This window comes from Bombina bombina, chromosome 1, assembly GCF_027579735.1.
Source record: "Bombina bombina isolate aBomBom1 chromosome 1, aBomBom1.pri, whole genome shotgun sequence".
In the NCBI taxonomy this organism is placed as follows: Eukaryota; Metazoa; Chordata; class Amphibia; order Anura; family Bombinatoridae; genus Bombina; species Bombina bombina.
Genome location: NC_069499.1, coordinates 1,306,927,392 through 1,306,944,981, shown reverse-complemented (window position 1 = coordinate 1,306,944,981; position 17,590 = coordinate 1,306,927,392). Strand labels below are relative to the sequence as shown.

Below are 17,590 nucleotides of genomic sequence, written 5' to 3'. Positions count from 1 at the left end.
TTTACAGGTAACTTTGTATTTATTTTAGCTAGTTAGAATAGTTATTAAATAGTTATTAACTATTTAATAACTACCTAGCTAAAAGAAATACAAAATTACCTGTAAAATAAATCCTAACCTAAGTTACAATTAAACCTAACACTACACTATTATTAAATTAATTAAATAAATTACCTACAAATAACTACAATTAAAGTACAAAAAATAAAAAAGCTAAGTTACAAAAAATAAAAAAAAATAAGTTACAAACATGTAAAAAATATTACAACAATTTTAAGCTACTTACACCTAATCTAAGCCCCCTAATAAAATAACAAAGCCCCCCCCCCAAAAAAAATGCCCTACCCTATTCTAAATTAAAAAGTTACCAGCTCTTTTACCTTACCAGCCCTTAAAAGGGCCTTTTGCGGGGCATGCCCCAAAGAATTCTGCTCTTTTGCCTGTAAAATAAAAATACAACCCCCCCAACAATAAAACCCACCACCCACATACCCCTAATCTAACCCAAACCCCCCTTAAATAAACCTAACACTACCCCCCTGAAGATCATCCTACCTTGAGTCGTCTTCAGCCGACCGACCCACCGATGGAACCGAAGAGGAGATCCGGAGCGGCAGAAGTCATCATCCAAGGGGCGCTGAAGAAGTCTTCCATCCGATGAAGTCATCATCCAGGCGGCGCTGAAGAGATCTTCCAACCGGGCGATGTCATCTTCCAAGCGGCATCTTCAATCTTCTTTCTTCCGGATCCATCTTCATTCCGCCAACGCGGAACATCCTTCTTCCCCGACGGCCGATAACTGAATGAAGGTTCCTTTAAGGGACGTCATCCAAGATGGCATCCCTTCAATTCCGATTGGCTGATAGGATTCTATCAGCCAATCGGAATTAAGGTAGGAATAATCTGAATGGCTGATTGAATCAGCCAATCAGATTGAAGTTCAATCCGATTGCCTGATCCAATCAGATTGAGCTCGCATTCTAATTGGATGATTGGATCAGCCAATCGGATTGAACTTCAATCTGATTGGCTGATTCAATCAGCCATTCAGATTTTTCCTACCTTAATTCCGATTGGCTGATAGAATCCTATCAGCCAATCGGAATTAAAGGGACGCAATCTTGGATGACGTCCCTTAAAGGAACCTTCATTCAGTCGTCGGCCGTCGGGGAAGAAGGATGTTCCGCGTCGGCGGGATGAAGATGGATCCGGAAGAAAGAAGATTGAAGATGCCGCTTGGAAGATGACATCGCCCGGTTGGAAGATCTCTTCAGCGTTGCCTGGATGATGACTTCATCGGATGGAAGACTTCTTCAGTGCCCCTTGGATGATGACTTCTGCCGCTCCAGATCTCCTCTTCGGTTCCATCGGTGGTCAGCTGGCTGAAGACGACTCAAGGTAGGATGATCTTCAGGAGGGTAGTGTTAGGTTTATTTAAGGGGGGTTTGGGTTAGATTAGGGGTATGTGGGTGGTGGGTTTTAATGTTGGGGAGGTTGTATTTTTATTTTACAGGCAAAAGAGCAGAATTCTTTGGGGCATGCCCCGCAAAAGGCCCTTTTAAGGGCTGGTAAGGTAAAAGAGCTGGTAACTTTTTAATTTAGAATAGGGTAGGGCATTTTTTTATTTTGGGGGTGCTTTGTTATTTTATTAGGGGGCTTAGATTAGGTGTAAGTAGCTTAAAATTTTTACGTTTGTAATTTTTTTTTTTTGTAACTTAGCTTTTTTTATTTTTTGTACTTTATTTAATTGTATTTAATTGTAGTTATTTGTAGGTAATTTATTTAATTAATTTAATGATAGTGTAGTGTTAGGTTTAATTGTAACTTAGGTTAGGATTTATTTTACAGGTAATTTTGTATTTCTTTTAGCTAAGTAGTTATTAAATAGTTAATAACTATTTAATAACTATTCTAACCAGCTAAAATAAATACAAAGTTACCTGTAAAATAAATGTAAATCCTAAAATAGCTACAATGTAATTATTAATTATATTGTAGCTATCTTAGGGTTTATTTTACAGGTAAGTATTTAGTTTTAAATAGGAATAATTTATTAAAGTATAGTGTAGTGTTAGGTGTAATTGTAACTTAGGTTAGTTTTTATTTTACAGGTAAATTTATCTTTATTTAATTTATTTAATCTTTATTTAATAGCTATTGTACCTAGTTAAAATAAATTGAAAGATGCCTGTAAAATAAAAATAAATCCTAAGATAGCTACAATATAATTATTATTTATATTGTAGCTATATTAGGGTTTATTTTAAAGGTAAGTATTTATTTTTAAATAGGATTAATTTAGTTAATAAAAGTTCTAATATTTAGATTTATTTAATTAATATTTAAGTTAGGGGGGTGTTAGGGTTAGTGTTAGACTTAGGTTTAGGGGTTAATAATTTTATTACAGTGGTGGCGGTATAGGGGGGCAGGATAGGGGTTAATAAATTTATTATAGGTGGCGACGGTGTAGGGGGGGCAGATTAGGGGTTAATAAGTTTAATATAGGTTGCGGCGGGGTCCGGGAGCGGCGGTTTAGGGGTTAAACTATTTAGTTGCGGCGAGGTCCGGGATCCGCAGGATAGGGGTTAATAACTTTATTATAGAGGGCGGCGGTATAGGGGGGCAGGATAGGGGTTAATTGGTAGAATGTAGGTGGCAGTGGGCTCCAGGAGTGGTGGTTTAGGGGTTAATAGGTATTATGTAGGTGGCGGTGGGCTCCGGGAGCGGCGGATTAGGTGTTAACATATTCATTATAGTTGCGGCGGGGTCTAGGAGCGGCGGATTAGGGGTTAATCAGTTTATTAGAGTGGCGGTGGGCTCCGGGAGTGGCGGTTTAGGGGGTAATACATTTATTTAGTTGCGGCAGTGTAGGGGGACAGATTAGGGGTGTTTAGACTCGGGGTACATGTTAGGGTGTTAGGTGTAGACAGCTCCCATAGGAATCAATGGGATGTCTGGCAGCAGCGAACATGAACTTTTGCTATGGTCAGACTCCCATTGATTCCTCCAGGGCGGCGGTTTGAAAACCAGGTACGCTGTGCCGGAAAAGTGCCGAGCATACCTGCTAGTTTTTTGATAACTAGCAAAAGTAGTCAGATTGTGCCGCACTTGTGTGCGGAACATCTGGAGTGACGTAAGAATCGATCTGTGTCGGACTGAGTCCGGCGGATCGAAGCTTACGTCACTAAATTCTACTTTTGCCGGTATCTAGTGCTTGATAACTAAGGCGAATCAACCTCGCCACAAATACGCTGCAGAATTCCATCGTATTTGAGGTTGACGGCTTGATAACTAGGGGCCCAAGTATTGATCTAGGCCAATTTTGGTATATTTCATGCCACCATTTCACCGCCAAATGCGATCAAATTAAAAAAAAAGTTAAATTTTTCACTATTTTAGGTTTCTCACTGAAATCATTTACAAACAGCTTGTGCAATTATGGCACAAATGGTTGTAAATGCTTCTCTGGGATCCCCTTTGTTCAGAAATAGCAGACATATATGGCTTTGGCATTGCTTTTTGGTAATTAGAAGGCCGCTAAATGCCACTGCGCACCACGCGTGTATTATGCCCAGCAGTGAAGGGGTTAATTATGTAGCTTGTAGGGTTAATTTTTGCTTTAGTGTAGTGTAGTAGACAACCCAAAGTATTGATCTAGGCCCATTTTGGTATATTTCATGCCACGATTTCACCGCCAAATACGATCAAATTAAAAAAAAATGTTCCCTATTTCACAAACTTTTTCACGAACTTTAGGTTTCTCACTGAAATTATTTACAAACAGCTTGTTCAGAAATAGCAGACATATATGGCTTTGGCGTTGCTTTTTGGTAATTAGAAGGCCGCCAAATGCCGCTGCGCATCACATGTGTATTATGGCTAGCAGTGAAGGGGTTAATTATGTAGCTTGTAGGGAGCTTGCAGGGTTAATTTTAGCTTTAGTATAGAGCTCAGCCTCCCACCTGAAACATCAGACCCCCTGATCCCTCCCAAACAGCTCTCTTTCCTCCCTCAACCCACAATTGTCCCCGCCATCTTAAGTACTGGCAGAAACTCTGCCAGTACTAAAATAAAAGCTATATTTGGGCTTTTTTTTATAGCATATTTACATATGCTGCTGTGTAGGATCCCCCCTTAGCCCCCATCCTCACTGATCCCCCACCAAACAGCTCTCTAACCCTCCCCCTCTGCCTTAATGGGCGCCATCTTTTAGTAAAAAAAAGTATGTTGTGTTTTTTTTAATTGCCCTTTTCTGTAGTGTAGCTTCCCCCCCCACGACCAACCCCCCGACCCCTTCCAGATCCCTTAGATGCTTAGATGCAATTTGTAAATACATTCTTTTTTACTTTTATCAACTTTGTTTTTCTGCAGTGTAGCAGTTCCCTCCTGCTGCCGCCCCGTGCACACGCCCACCCACCGCCCCCCGTGCACGCGCGTGCACCCGTGCAGGCCCCCGTCTGTCCCGCCCCCGATCCCGCCCCCCTCCACTTGGCCCATCGATGGCCTCCCAGACTGGCTCCCACCCACCGATGTCCGGTGCAGAGATGGCCACAGAGTGGCTCTCTCTGCATCGGATGGCCAAGGGGGGTTATTGCAGGATGCCTCGATATCGAGGCATCACTGCAATAACCGGAAAGCAGCTGGAAGCGAGCAGGATCGCTTCCAGCTGCTTTCCAGACCAAGGACGTACGCCACACGTCCTCAGTCATTAACTGTATTTTTTTTTAGGACGTATGGCGTACGTCCTTGGTCGTTAAGGGGTTAAAGTGCCATAAAACATGTTGAGGTAAAACAGTGTGTGAAAACAAGTGTAAAAAAGGTTATAAGTACTTTAAGAAAAAATCTGCAAAATTACTTACACTTTAGTGTTGCCAATTGTAGCCTGCACCACCCCCATTATACGTGTCCTACTCCAAGCCTTGTGGTATCATGTAACAAAGTGTGCACTTGAGGATAATTACTTATGCAAGTAAGGGAAGTTGAGGAGGGACAGCAGGTACTGCTATTGTTTCTTGCCAAGAGGCTTGCTTATATTCATGGTATAATGTCACATGCTTTGTGAAAGCTTCAGCATTATACTGTGCACTGCTTTAATCAGGTGTTATGTGACTGTGCCCCCTACCATGCATGTGCACAAGTGCATTCTGCCGAAGCTATATCCTGGATAGCACTTTCAATATATGGAAATGCCCAGTGGGGAGCTTGCTGCAAACAAAACTATGCCTGAATTAAAGGGGTTAATTGGGGGCTGAAACAGAAACTGTTTTGCAGGTAAGCTTTGGCTGCATTATATATTTATAAACTTTAGTTAGTTCATACTGTTTTATGTTTCTTTAACTGTCCTTTTTTAATATTGCACACAGCTATGTCTGGAGGACGTTGAGGCCTAGTTATCAACGTGTCAACTTTCCTGCCTTTGTCTGCCCAATACGCCCGCCTAAGCTTGCCTACCATCGCCGCCACGGACCTGAAAAATTTTGCCTAAGTTATCAATAAATCTGTCAAAAAGCCGCGCACCAAGTACGGGGCGATGAGCAGCGGACTGTGAGAGTTATGACTCATCCAATCTCGCTGCTCTTCGTGTTTTTGACAGCTTTATTGCTAGCCTGTCACTAAGCACCCACACTAACTACACTGTTCTACCCCCTATACCGGAGCCCCCCACAACTCAATAAAGTTATTAACCCCTAAACCGCTGCTCCTAGACCCCGCCGCAACTCTTATAAATGTATTAACCCCTAAACCGCCACCCCCGGACACCGCCGCAACCTACATTATACCTAGTAACCCCTATCCTGCCCCCCTTATACCGCCGCCCTCTATAATAAAGTTATTAACCCCTACCTTGCTGATCCCGCACCTCGCCGCAACTAAATAAATAGTTTAACCCCTAAACCGCCGCTCCCGGACTTCGCCGCAACCTATATTAAACTTATAGAACCCCTATATTAAACTTATTAACCCCTAATCTTCCCCCCCTACACCGTCGCCACCTATAATACATTTATTAACCCCTATCCTGCCCCCCACTACACTGCCACCACTGTAACCCCTAAACCTAAGTGTAACACTAACCCTAAAACCCCTAACTTAAATATTAATTAAATAAATCTAAATAATATTTCTCTTATTAACTAAGTTAATACTATTTAAAACTAAATACTTACCTGTAAAATAAACCCTAAGATAGCTGCAATGTAATTAATAATTACATTGTAGCTATTTTAGGATTTATATTTATTTTACAGGTAACTTTGTATTTATTTTAGCTAGTTAGAATAGTTATTAAATAGTTATTAACTATTTCATAACTACCTAGCTAAAATAAATACAAAATTACCTGTAAAATAAATCCTAACCTAAGTTACAATTAAACCTAACACTACACTATCATTACATTAATTAAATAAATTAACTACAATTAAATACAATTACATAAACTAACTAAAGTACAAAAAATAAAAAAAGCTAAGTTACAAAAAATAACATTTAAAAAATATTACAACAATTTTAAGCTAATTACACCTAATCTAAGCCCCCTAATAAAATAACAAAGCCCCCCAAAATAAAAAAAATTCCCTACCCTATTCTAAATTAAAAAAGTTCAAAGCTCTTTTACCTTATCAGCCCTTAAAAGGGCCTTTTGCGGGGCATGCCCCAAAGAATTCTGCTCTTTTGCCTGTAAAAGAAAAATACAACCCCCCCCCAACATTAAAACCCACCACCCACATACCCCTAATCTAACCCAAACCCCCCTTAAATAAACCTAACACTACCCCCCTGAAGATCATCCTACCTTGAGTTGTCTTCAGCCAGCCGACCCACCGATGGAACCGAAGAGGAGATCCGGAGCGGCAGAAGTGATCCTCCAAGGGGCTCTGAAGAAGTCTTCCATCCGATGAAGTCATCATCCAGGTGGCGCTGAAGAAGTCTTCCATCCGGGCGATGTCATCTTCCAAGCGGCACTGAAGAAGTCTTCCATCCGGGCGATGTCATCTTCCAAGCGGGGTCTTCAATCTTCTTTCTTCATGATCCATCTTCATCCGCCGACGCGGAACATCCTTCTTTCCCGACAGACTACCGACGAATGAAGGCTCCTTTAAGGGACGTCATCCAAGATGGCGTCCCTTCAATTCCGATTGGCTGATAGGATTCTATCAGCCAATCGGAATTAAGGTAGGAAAAATCTGATTGGCTGATTGAATCAGCCAATCAGATTCAAGTTCAATCCGATTGGCTGATCCAATCAGCCAATCAGATTGAGCTCGCATTCTATTGGCTGATCGGAACAGCCAATAGAATAGATTCAATCAGCCAATCAGATTTTTCCTACCTTAATTCCGATTGGCTGATAGAATCCTATCAGCCAATCGGAATTGAAGGGACACCATCTTGGATGAGGTCCCTTAAAGGAGCCTTCATTCGTCGGTAGTCAGTCGGGAAAGAAGGATGTTCCGCGTCAGCGGGATGAAGATGGATCCTGAAGAAAGAAGATTGAAGACCCCGCTTGGAAGATGACATCACCCGGATGGAAGACTTCTTCAGCGCCGCTTGCAGGATCACTTCTGCCGCTCCGGATCTCCTCTTCGGTTCCATCTGTGGGTCGGCTGACTGAAGACAACTCAAGGTAGGATGATCTTCAGGGGGGTAGTGTTAGGTTTATTTAAGGGGGGTTTGGGTTAGATTAGGGGTATGTGGGTGGTGGGTTTTAATGTTGGGGGGGTTGTATTTTTCTTTTACAGGCAAAAGAGCAGTTTTCTTTGGGGCATGCCCCGCAAAAGGCCCTTTTAAGGGCTGGTAAGGTAAAAGAGCTTTGAACTTTTTTAATTTAGAATAGGGTAGGGAATTTTTTTATTTTGGGGGGCTTTGTTATTTTATTAGGGGGCTTAGATTAGGTGTAATTAGCTTAAAATTGTTGTTATATTTTTTAAATGTTTGTAACTTATTTTTTTTATTTTTTGTAACTTAGCTTTTTTTATTTTTTGCACTTTAGTTAGTTTATGTAATTGTATTTAATTGTAGTTATTTGTAGTTAATTTATTTAATTAATGTAATGATAGTGTAGTGTTAGGATTTATTTTGCAGGTAATTTTGTATTTCTTTTAGCTAAGTAGTTATTAAATAGTTAATAACTATTTAATAACTATTCTAACTATCTAAAATAAATACAAAGTTACCTGTAAAATAAATATAAATCCTAAAATAGCTACAATGTAATTATTAATTACATTGTAGATATCTTAGGGTTTATTTTACAGGTAAGTATTTAGTTTTAAATAGGAATAATTTATTTAATGATAGTGTAGTGTTAGGTGTAATTGTAACTTAGGTTAGGATTTATTTTACAGGTAAATTTCAGTTTATTTTAGCTAGGTAAGCTATTAAATAGTTAATAACTATTTAATAGCTATTGTACCTAGTTAAAATAAATTGAAATTTGCCTGTAAAATAAAAATAAATCCTAAGATAGCTACAATATAATTATTATTTATATTGTAGCTATCTTAGGGTTTATTTTACAGGTAAGTATTTAGTTTTAAATAGGATTAATTTAGTTAATAATAGAAATATTATTTAGATTTTATTTAATTAATATTTAAGTTAGGGGTGTGTTAGGGTTAGGGTTAGACTTAGGTTTAGGGGTTAATAATTTTATTACAGTGGCGGCGGTGTAGGGGGGGCAGGATAGGGGTTAATAAATGTATTATAGGTGTAGGGGGGCAGATTAGGGGTTAATAAGTTTAATATAGGTTGCGGCGGGGTCCGGGAGCGGCGGTTTAGGGGTTAAACTATTTATTTAAAGGCGGCGAGGTCTGGGATCGGCAGGATAGGGGTTAATAACTTTATTATAGAGGGCGGCGGTATAGGGGGGGCAGGATAGGGGTTTATAGGTATCATGTAGGTGGCGGCGGGGTCTGGGAGCGGCGGTTTAGGGGTTAATACATTTATTATAGTTGCACAGGGTCAGGGAGCGGCGGTTTAGGGGTTAATATGTATAGAGTAGCTTGCGGTGGGCTCCGGGAGCGGCGGTTTAGGGGGGGACAGATTAGGGGTGTTTAGACTCGGGGTACATGTTAGGGTGTTAGGTGTAGACAGCTCCCATAGAAATCAATGGGATGTCTGGCAGCAGCGAACTTGTACTTTCGCTATGGTCAGACTCCCATTGATTCCTATGGGATCCGCCACCTCCAGGTACGCTGGGCCGGAAAAGTGCAGAGCGTACCTGCTAGTTTTTTGATAACTAGCAAAAGTAGTCAGATAGTGCAGCACTTGTGTGCGGAACATCTGGAGGGACGTAAGAATCGATCTGTGTCGGACTGAGTCCGGCGGATCGAAGCTTACGTCACAAAATTCTACTTTTGCCGGTCTCTAGCCTTTGATAACTAAGGCGAATCAGCCTCGCCACAAATACGCTGCGGAATTCCAGCGTATTTGAGGTTGACGGCTTGATAACTACCCCCCAATGTCTCTTTTATTGTCCTCAGCAGAAGGGGTTAGATAGGGGAACCCAGGTTTCAACATATTGGTGGCCAGTAATTTGTAATCTAAAACAATTTATTTCTTTAATATTTACACAGTTAATATAATTTAAAAAATACATCTATATATTATCAGGCCAATCTTTGCTTTGATTACTGTACATCATCATATTTACTGTTTAACATCTATTTATCAAATACACTAAGATGTTTTAAATCTATTATGAAGTTTGATTCATTCTCTTAGTATACTTTGGTGAAGAGCATACTTAGATAGGCTCATGAACAGCAATGCACTAATGGGAGCTAGCTTCTGATTGGTGGCTGCACATATATACTGTACCTCTTGTATTGGTTCACCCAATGTGCTTAGCTAGCTCTCAGTAGTGCATTGCTGTTCCTTTAACAAAAGATAAGAAAATGAAGCAAATTTAATAATAAATTTATGTTGAAATTGTTTAAAATTACACAAACTATCTGAACCATAAAAGTCTAAGTTGGGGACAGGGTCCAATAGCAGACTGTTATAACCCTTACTTTTATTCTGAAATCAGTTTGTCTTTCGATATTTGGCATTTCTAGTGATCTGAAATAACTAAATCTGAATGCATAAAGCAAATTTGAACATACTGTATGTGTTAAACTTCTGACTTTTGCGTTTTCTGAGGCACATACAGACTGACTGTGAGTGACAAATATTAAATAATAAATCCTATTTAAAGAGACAGTCAACACCAAAATTGGTATTGTTTAATAAGATAGATAAAACCTTTACCACCCATTCCCCGCTTTGCACAACCAACATAGTTATATTAATATATTTTATAACACTTAAACCTCTAATTTTCTGCCTGTTTCTAAGCCACTACAGACATCCTCTTATAACATGCATTTTTTATTAGATTTTCACAACAAGGCACTGCTAATTCATGTGTTACATAAAGATAACATTGTGCTCTCTCCCATGGAGATGTGCATGACACTGCACTAATTAGCTAAAATGCAAGTTAATGGATAATAAATAAATAACCATGTGATCAAGGGGGCTTTCAAAAGAGGCTTAGATACAAGGTTATTACAGAGGTAAAAAGTGTATTAATATAACAGTGTTGGCTGTGCAAAACTGGGGAATGAGTAATAAAGGGATTATCTATCTTTTTAAACCATAAACATTTTGGAGTTGACTGTTCCCTTAATTTAGTTCCCTTCCCCCAAATAAAACCACACCTGACTCTTCCCATATTGCACTTAACCAGTTCATACTGAAGAATGTTTTGCATTGCATATCCCATATATTGACTTATTTCTGATGCATGTATAAACAATTCTGTAACTGTTCATATAAACATGCTATAGTTAATTCAGTCTTGAGTTTTATGTCCCTTTAATAACAGAGTTTATTTACACTCACATATGAAAAGCAAGCAAAATCCTTGTTTCGCTAATAAAAGAATATCAATTTATAACATATACAGTGTAAGTGCTCCCCCTAATATATTGCATGGTGTGTCACAGAGCTTGTGCAAAGTTTGTTTTGTATTTTCATGAAGCCGAAACCAAGAATCTCCCCAACTTGTCAAATATTTATGCTAAACATGAAGCTGTGCTGTTGTGTCTGTGTGCTTTTTTTAGTTAAAAAAAATATTGGTGCCTTCTGCAAAGGTTGATAAACACTCAAGTAAATGAAGTAATTAATTTGGTGCCTATTTCTTTGCCCTTGTTCCTATTTGTGATATACAAATACTGTATCAAAGTGCCTGTCATTGTGATTATTGATGTGTTGATGGTCTAATTGCAGGTATGAGTTGTTTGTGCCACTACATGATCTGTGGAATCAGTACATCAGGGACTTGTGTAATGAATTCTGGCCTGATATGAGAGAAAAGTTTCAATGGGAAACTTGTGCTGTTGGTCTGTTGTGTGTTTTACATTTAATGTATGTAATGCTACAGTCTTGACAGGAAGCGCTGCCATGATCTGATATAGCTGACTAGCAACCTCTTCAGTTTAGGGGTGGTTTAATGGGGTAATAAGGGGATCCCCCCCAATATGCCTGTTTATTCTACTCTGTGTTTCCATGCTCATTGTGCTGTGATCTGCATTGCTACAATTATGCTTGTGTTATTTGTGAATGGCATATGTACATTAATATGGCATCTTTACAAGCATTGGCCATTTGATGTACACTAATAACATTAAGGGACATGAAACCCAACATTTTTCTTTCATGGTTTAGATAGAGCAGACATTTTTAAACAACTTTCCAATTTACTTCTTTATCTATATTGTGTAATTCTGTGGTATAAATCTTTCGATTAGTATTAAAAAAAAAATATGTTTAATGTCCCTTTAATTTACAAACTACTTCCAATATATATTTGTAACAGTGTTTCTGTGTGTGTGTGTAATTTATGGATTCACTGTTTAATGCCTTTATGTTTTTATCTATATTAACAGTGACAAAATCAAAATGCCCCCTCCTAAACCTTACTTGTATCATTTTACAGGAAACAAAATTTGTATTAAAATAATCACTAAAGAAAATAAAATGAAAGATATGGGTTGTTTAAGAAGCTTTAAATGTTTTGTGATCTCTGCTTGTCAAGTAAAATTAGGTTATTCAGTTGGAGATCTCATTTCTTCCAGAATGCAGGTGTGTTAATGGTCATGTTTCAGAATTATCATTTTTTTGGGGCGGAGTCAACCGCCGTAGCTGTAGGACGCATCTCCGAAGAGCTCCTGACATTAAACCATATAAAATTAGGTTCTTTCCTTATAAAGGAAGCTAAATCTTCTAGATTGAACCATATCATATTGGAGAAGTTGGGGAGACGTTATTTAACTCGCATCACTATTCCTACTTGTACGGTAGTAATTTTGAAAAGCAGATGGCCTACCGAAATTCAATGCAGACTGGATTTCTCCATCCACCCTAGGGTCGCTGTAACTCGACCTGAATAATCGAAAGACTGTCTGAAGTATTAGATGGAATTATTTCAATCATATAGCTCGGATCTGCTCACAAAGCTATGTACAATTTATCTGCCTACATATATAGCTTTGTACCAACCCTATAAGTTATGGAGGAAAATCGCTTACAAATACATGCCTTGCTTGAGAAACTTGGAAGAAAGATTCATACTGGGTGCAATAGTCTTATAATGGCGCTGAGAATGCCACATGCTGAAGAATCCTACTACGAATCTTTTGCAGCAGAGGCAAGAAGGCTCCATGCCCGCAGCATTATCCCTCTACTGATCTCGAGTCCTAACCTTATTGTGTCAACCCTTGCTGGATTACTAGACTCTAGCACCTACCCTTGATTCCCGCCCCAGCCGAGAATGAAGCGGCCGATCCTTCAGAGAGCAAAGCAGATAGCTCAATCAGCAGGAGGAGGTGATTACATGCACAGGGTGCAAAAATGGGACTCTAGCATTGAATATCAAAGTTAAAGGGACATGCCACCCACATTTTTTCTTTTATGATTTACAAAGAGAATGCAATTTTAAACATCTTTCTAATTTACTTATATTATCTAATTTGTTTTATTCTCTTGATATTCTTTGATGAAAAGCATATCTAGATATGCTCAATAGCTGCTGATTGGTTGCTGCACATAGAAGCATCATGTGATTGGCTCACCATGTGCATTGCTTTTTCTTCAAATAAGGATATTTAAAAAATGAAGCAAAATAAATAATGGAAGTAAATTGTAATGTTGTTTAAATTTCTATTTTTTATCTGAATCATAAAAGAAAGATTTTGGGTTTAGTGGCCCTTTACGTAAGTAAGGATTGTTTAAAAACTTAGTCAAACAGCACTTGCGTTCCCAGCAGCTCCACCTCTCACAGGGTGCAACCCAAGATGACCAACAGCTCAGAAAAAAGAAAGATTGTGGGAGGCGCCCAAGGCAGTCTGTTCACTATGATCACCGTTTTAAAAAAACGAGTTAACTAATGGGTTAATTTATATGCAAGAAAGTTCAAATTCTACTCAATGTTAAATAATTTATTGTACACAACATTAATAAATACAATATTATGAGATAAAAAACACAATTTATCTTCCTAATCTTATTTAAAAATGTATCGACACTGGTGTCATAATCTCTCTATTCACTATAAAAGGTAAACAAATTAAAATATTTATATATTTGATATAGTACGTCACATGAATATAGAACTGAATCCCTCTCTAGTAAATGATACAATATGTGGCAGTATTTGACTTCAATGTATTTGTAACACTTTACGTGATATTTTTAGTTCACACTATGCACACATTTTTTCAAGGGATACTCTTTGAATATACTTTGTACAGATTTATATAAATCTTTACATATGCTCAAATCCTTACCTCCTCCCTCTGACAGGTCCTCCGATTCCTCTTACTTGTATCAGCGGTTCTTTTTAGTTAGGTCTGACAGCTCTGTGTCTCACCGCTTAGTCCACTTGATTCCTTTCGGTTTCTGACCACTGTTCAGATGGCTATGCACAAGCTGATGTCGGTGGTTCCAATTACCCCGAATTTTCTCTCCGCCAAAAAACAGCTGATGATTTATTCTTGCTGTGTGCGCACACTCCTGATTACTCCTACCGCTCACCTGTACATCTGCTTCTGTTGCACAGGCTGGTTATCACATCAGTGAAGAGAAGCTTAAATCCTGAGAGCAGCAGTCTGCTAGCTTGTTGTTAAATCCTCAGACTAACAGTCTGTAGCCTTGTTAGTACTAGTTATCCTTACTTATCTTACCAAAAGCAGCAAAAATGGAGTAAAGTTAACACTTTCACTTCCCCAAATTGCAGGTGAAAAATATAGAATGAAATAGAGAGAAAATCACACAAAAAATGAATAGAAGCTTCCTCTAGTGTATTGCCAGAGAACAGTTCACTACAGCTTGTAAAATAACCACGCCTTACAAATACATTGAAGTCAAATACTGCCACATATTGTATCATTTACTAGAGAGGGATTCAGTTCTATATTCATGTGAAGTACTATATCAAATATATAAATATTTTAATTTGTTTACCTTTTATAGTGAATAGAGAGATTATGACACCGGTGTCGATACATTTTTAAATAAGATTAGGAAAATAAATTGTGTTTTTTAACTCATAATATTGTATTTATTAACGTTGTGTACAATAAATTATTTAACATTGAGTAGAATCTGAACTTTCTTGCATATAAATTAACACATTGGTATAGTGAACCCTTTCATAGTGAACAGACTGCCTTGGGCGCCTCCCACAATCTTTCTTTTTTCTGAGCTATTGAATATCAAAGGCCTTGCACCAGAGATACAGCAGTGGCCAGATGTTTTTGAACCACATTATACTACATCACACACTGCACATGCTCAAGCTATCAGAGTCGGTGTAGACGTTACCCATGTCTCATCACAGTCCTCACATTCACCAGATGCACAAAGCAGATCTGGAAGTTCCCCCAGTTCTGATTACCCAAAGTTGGCATAGGTTAAAATACTTAAAAATGGGCAAATAGTGAGGCAGTTACTAACCTTTGTGACGCTTTGCCATATATTCTTAAGACATTTGCCTAGTTGGAATAAGATGCCCCTAAAATTTTATCACAGAGCCTGCTCATTCAATGCACATCTGGACTACCTCAAAAACTGTAATTAACATCATAATCCGATCTTTCATGATGACTATAATGTCTGACCACTTAGGTTTCTATTTGCATGCTTCGTTAAAGGGACAGTAAATATCAACATTTTTATTCTAAAGAATATTAATAAAACCGCTTTTTTCCCAAAGTTTTTATGTAATGCATAATTTACCCTCATAATTATTATTTTTTTAATCAAGGCAGCCCACGCACTGATTTTCTTTACCAATTTTGGATTTTTACCTTTTGACTGCTGCGCCTATCATTGCGGTACCGATCGCACCATTGCAGTCTACTGAGCGTGCTCCGATGTTCTTAGATTTTTTTCTTCCTGATTCTACGCATGCACACTTAGTTTCTTCTTCCCTCAGCTGTCAAACTATCAGTGAGGTAAACAAGGGATTGCCGCTTTGGCAATGTGCTGGCTACTTAACGATATTAACATTTGCATTACTTTTTTTAATCTAATTCTCTAACGGCTAGATTTAGAGTTGGGCGGTTGCTGTGAAAACCAACGTTAGAGGCTCCTAACGCTGGTTTTTACCGCCCTCTGGTATTTGGAGTCAGTCAGGAAAGGGTCTAACGCTCACTTTACAGCCGCGACTTTTCCATACCGCAGATCCCCCTACGCCATTTGCGTATCCTATCTTTTCAATGGGATCTTTCTAACGCCGGTATTTAGAGTCGTGGCTGAAGTGAGCGTTAGAAATCTAACGACAAAACTCCAGCCACAGAAAAATGTCAGTAGTTAAGAGCTTTCTGGGCTAACGCCGGTTCATAAAGCTCTTAACTACTGTGCTCTAAAGTACACTAACACCCATAAACTACCTATGTACCCCTAAACCGAGGTCCTCCCACATCGCCGCCACTCTATTAAAATTTTTTAACCCCTAATCTGCCGACCGCACGCCGCTGCCACCTACGTTATCCCTATGAACCCCTAATCTGCTGCCCCTAACACTGCCGACCCCTATATTATATTTATTAACCCCTAACGCTGCTTTTTTGCAGGTGTTAGGTTTTTTTTCAGCTCAAATAGCCCTATTGTGTTCTATAGGGGAATCGTGCACGAGCACGTTTTTGAAGCTGGCCGCGTCCGTAAGCACCGCTGGTATTGAGAGTTGCAGTGGCGGTAAATTATGCTATACGCTCCCTTTTTGGAGCCTAACGCAGCCATTCTGTGAACTCTAAATACCAGCGGTATTTAAAAGGTGCGGGGGAAAAAAAGCACGCGTAGCTAACGCACCCCTTTGGCCGCAGAACTCTAAATCTAGCCGTAATATTGGTAATTTTTGTTTACAAATTAAAATCACTTCTAAACTGAATGACTGGTTTTATTGTAATTCATTTCACTAGATGTTTTTCTTTATTTTAGTGAGCTAGCTCATTAGCATGGTCAGGGGGCGTATCAGGGGCGTATAAAAAAAATAACATTAGATTGTGTCATAGAGGGCAGGGTTTAAAATATAAGACCTAGAATTTTTTATTAAAAAATAAAGACGTGTGTTTACTGACCCTTTAACTATGATACTATTCCATCACAAGTTGTACACTATTTTTAATTGTCAAGGAAATTATGTTTTCATACTATAATTATATGCTAGGGTTCACAGGTGGACCCATCCTAATATACACTTCAACACACCTGTATCGTTGCTATTTATTATTCTAAATCTCCTTCCTTTGATGTATCAGTTTATTTGAGGTACATATAAGGAGAATATATAGAAAATGGAGGTTTCATTTACATAGGTTCATTACGTTAGCAGTTATGTAGGCATTTTATTGTGCTTCTAATATGCAGACCACATTGGGTTTTTTTTGTGCTTATTACTTAGTATGGTCTATTTAAGACGTTCATACTTGTATCCTAATGTTACTGTGAACGAACATGTTCGTTGAACTGTTGTTGCTAAAAATCTCAATAAAAGAATACGATGTTAAAAAAAAAATAATTATCATTTTTTTTCTCTTCAACTGCACAGAGGAGTGTGAGACTATTATATAGAAATTTGAGAGAGGAGCATCTTCCCCTCTAGACAATATACATGCTTAATATGAAAGAGGGGATTCAATATTTTAGTTTAAAGGTCTTGTGCTTCTATGTTGCAGCTAATTGCTATAGAAGGGATTTTTAGATTTGTTACTGGCTCAAAAAGAGACTAAAGCACCCTAGGTAAGTAACAACATGAGGCAGTTGACCTCTGTTTTGGAAGAGAAGAGTCTCCTCTTTCAACTAAGGAGTTAATGTTAATTTGGCTATCAGGTAACTACTGTGACATTAGTAATTATCTGACAGATCCTCAGAAAGAACAGTCATGGTGGGTAAATAGAGGGATATCAAGCTTATTATTCGGAAGAGATAATTTTCTTCTTTCAGATGAGTATTCTGGTACCTTAAAGATGATTTACACAACAATGGCAAATATAAAGAGAAAAAAGTCGAAGGACGTCAGAAGGAAAGTAAAACTTGACTT

General features: G+C 38.5%; 1 protein-coding gene across 1 annotated transcript in view; it reads left to right on the top strand.

Annotated features, from left to right (window-relative positions):
* POP4 (POP4 homolog, ribonuclease P/MRP subunit) overlaps positions 1 to 17,590 on the top strand; it is a 55,695-nt gene that overhangs the window by 35,440 nt on the left and 2,665 nt on the right. The window contains 3 exon segments of the mRNA XM_053719315.1: positions 11,278 to 11,367; positions 11,887 to 12,006; positions 14,554 to 14,582. Coding sequence (XP_053575290.1) covers positions 11,278 to 11,367; positions 11,887 to 12,006; positions 14,554 to 14,582 — 239 coding nt within the window.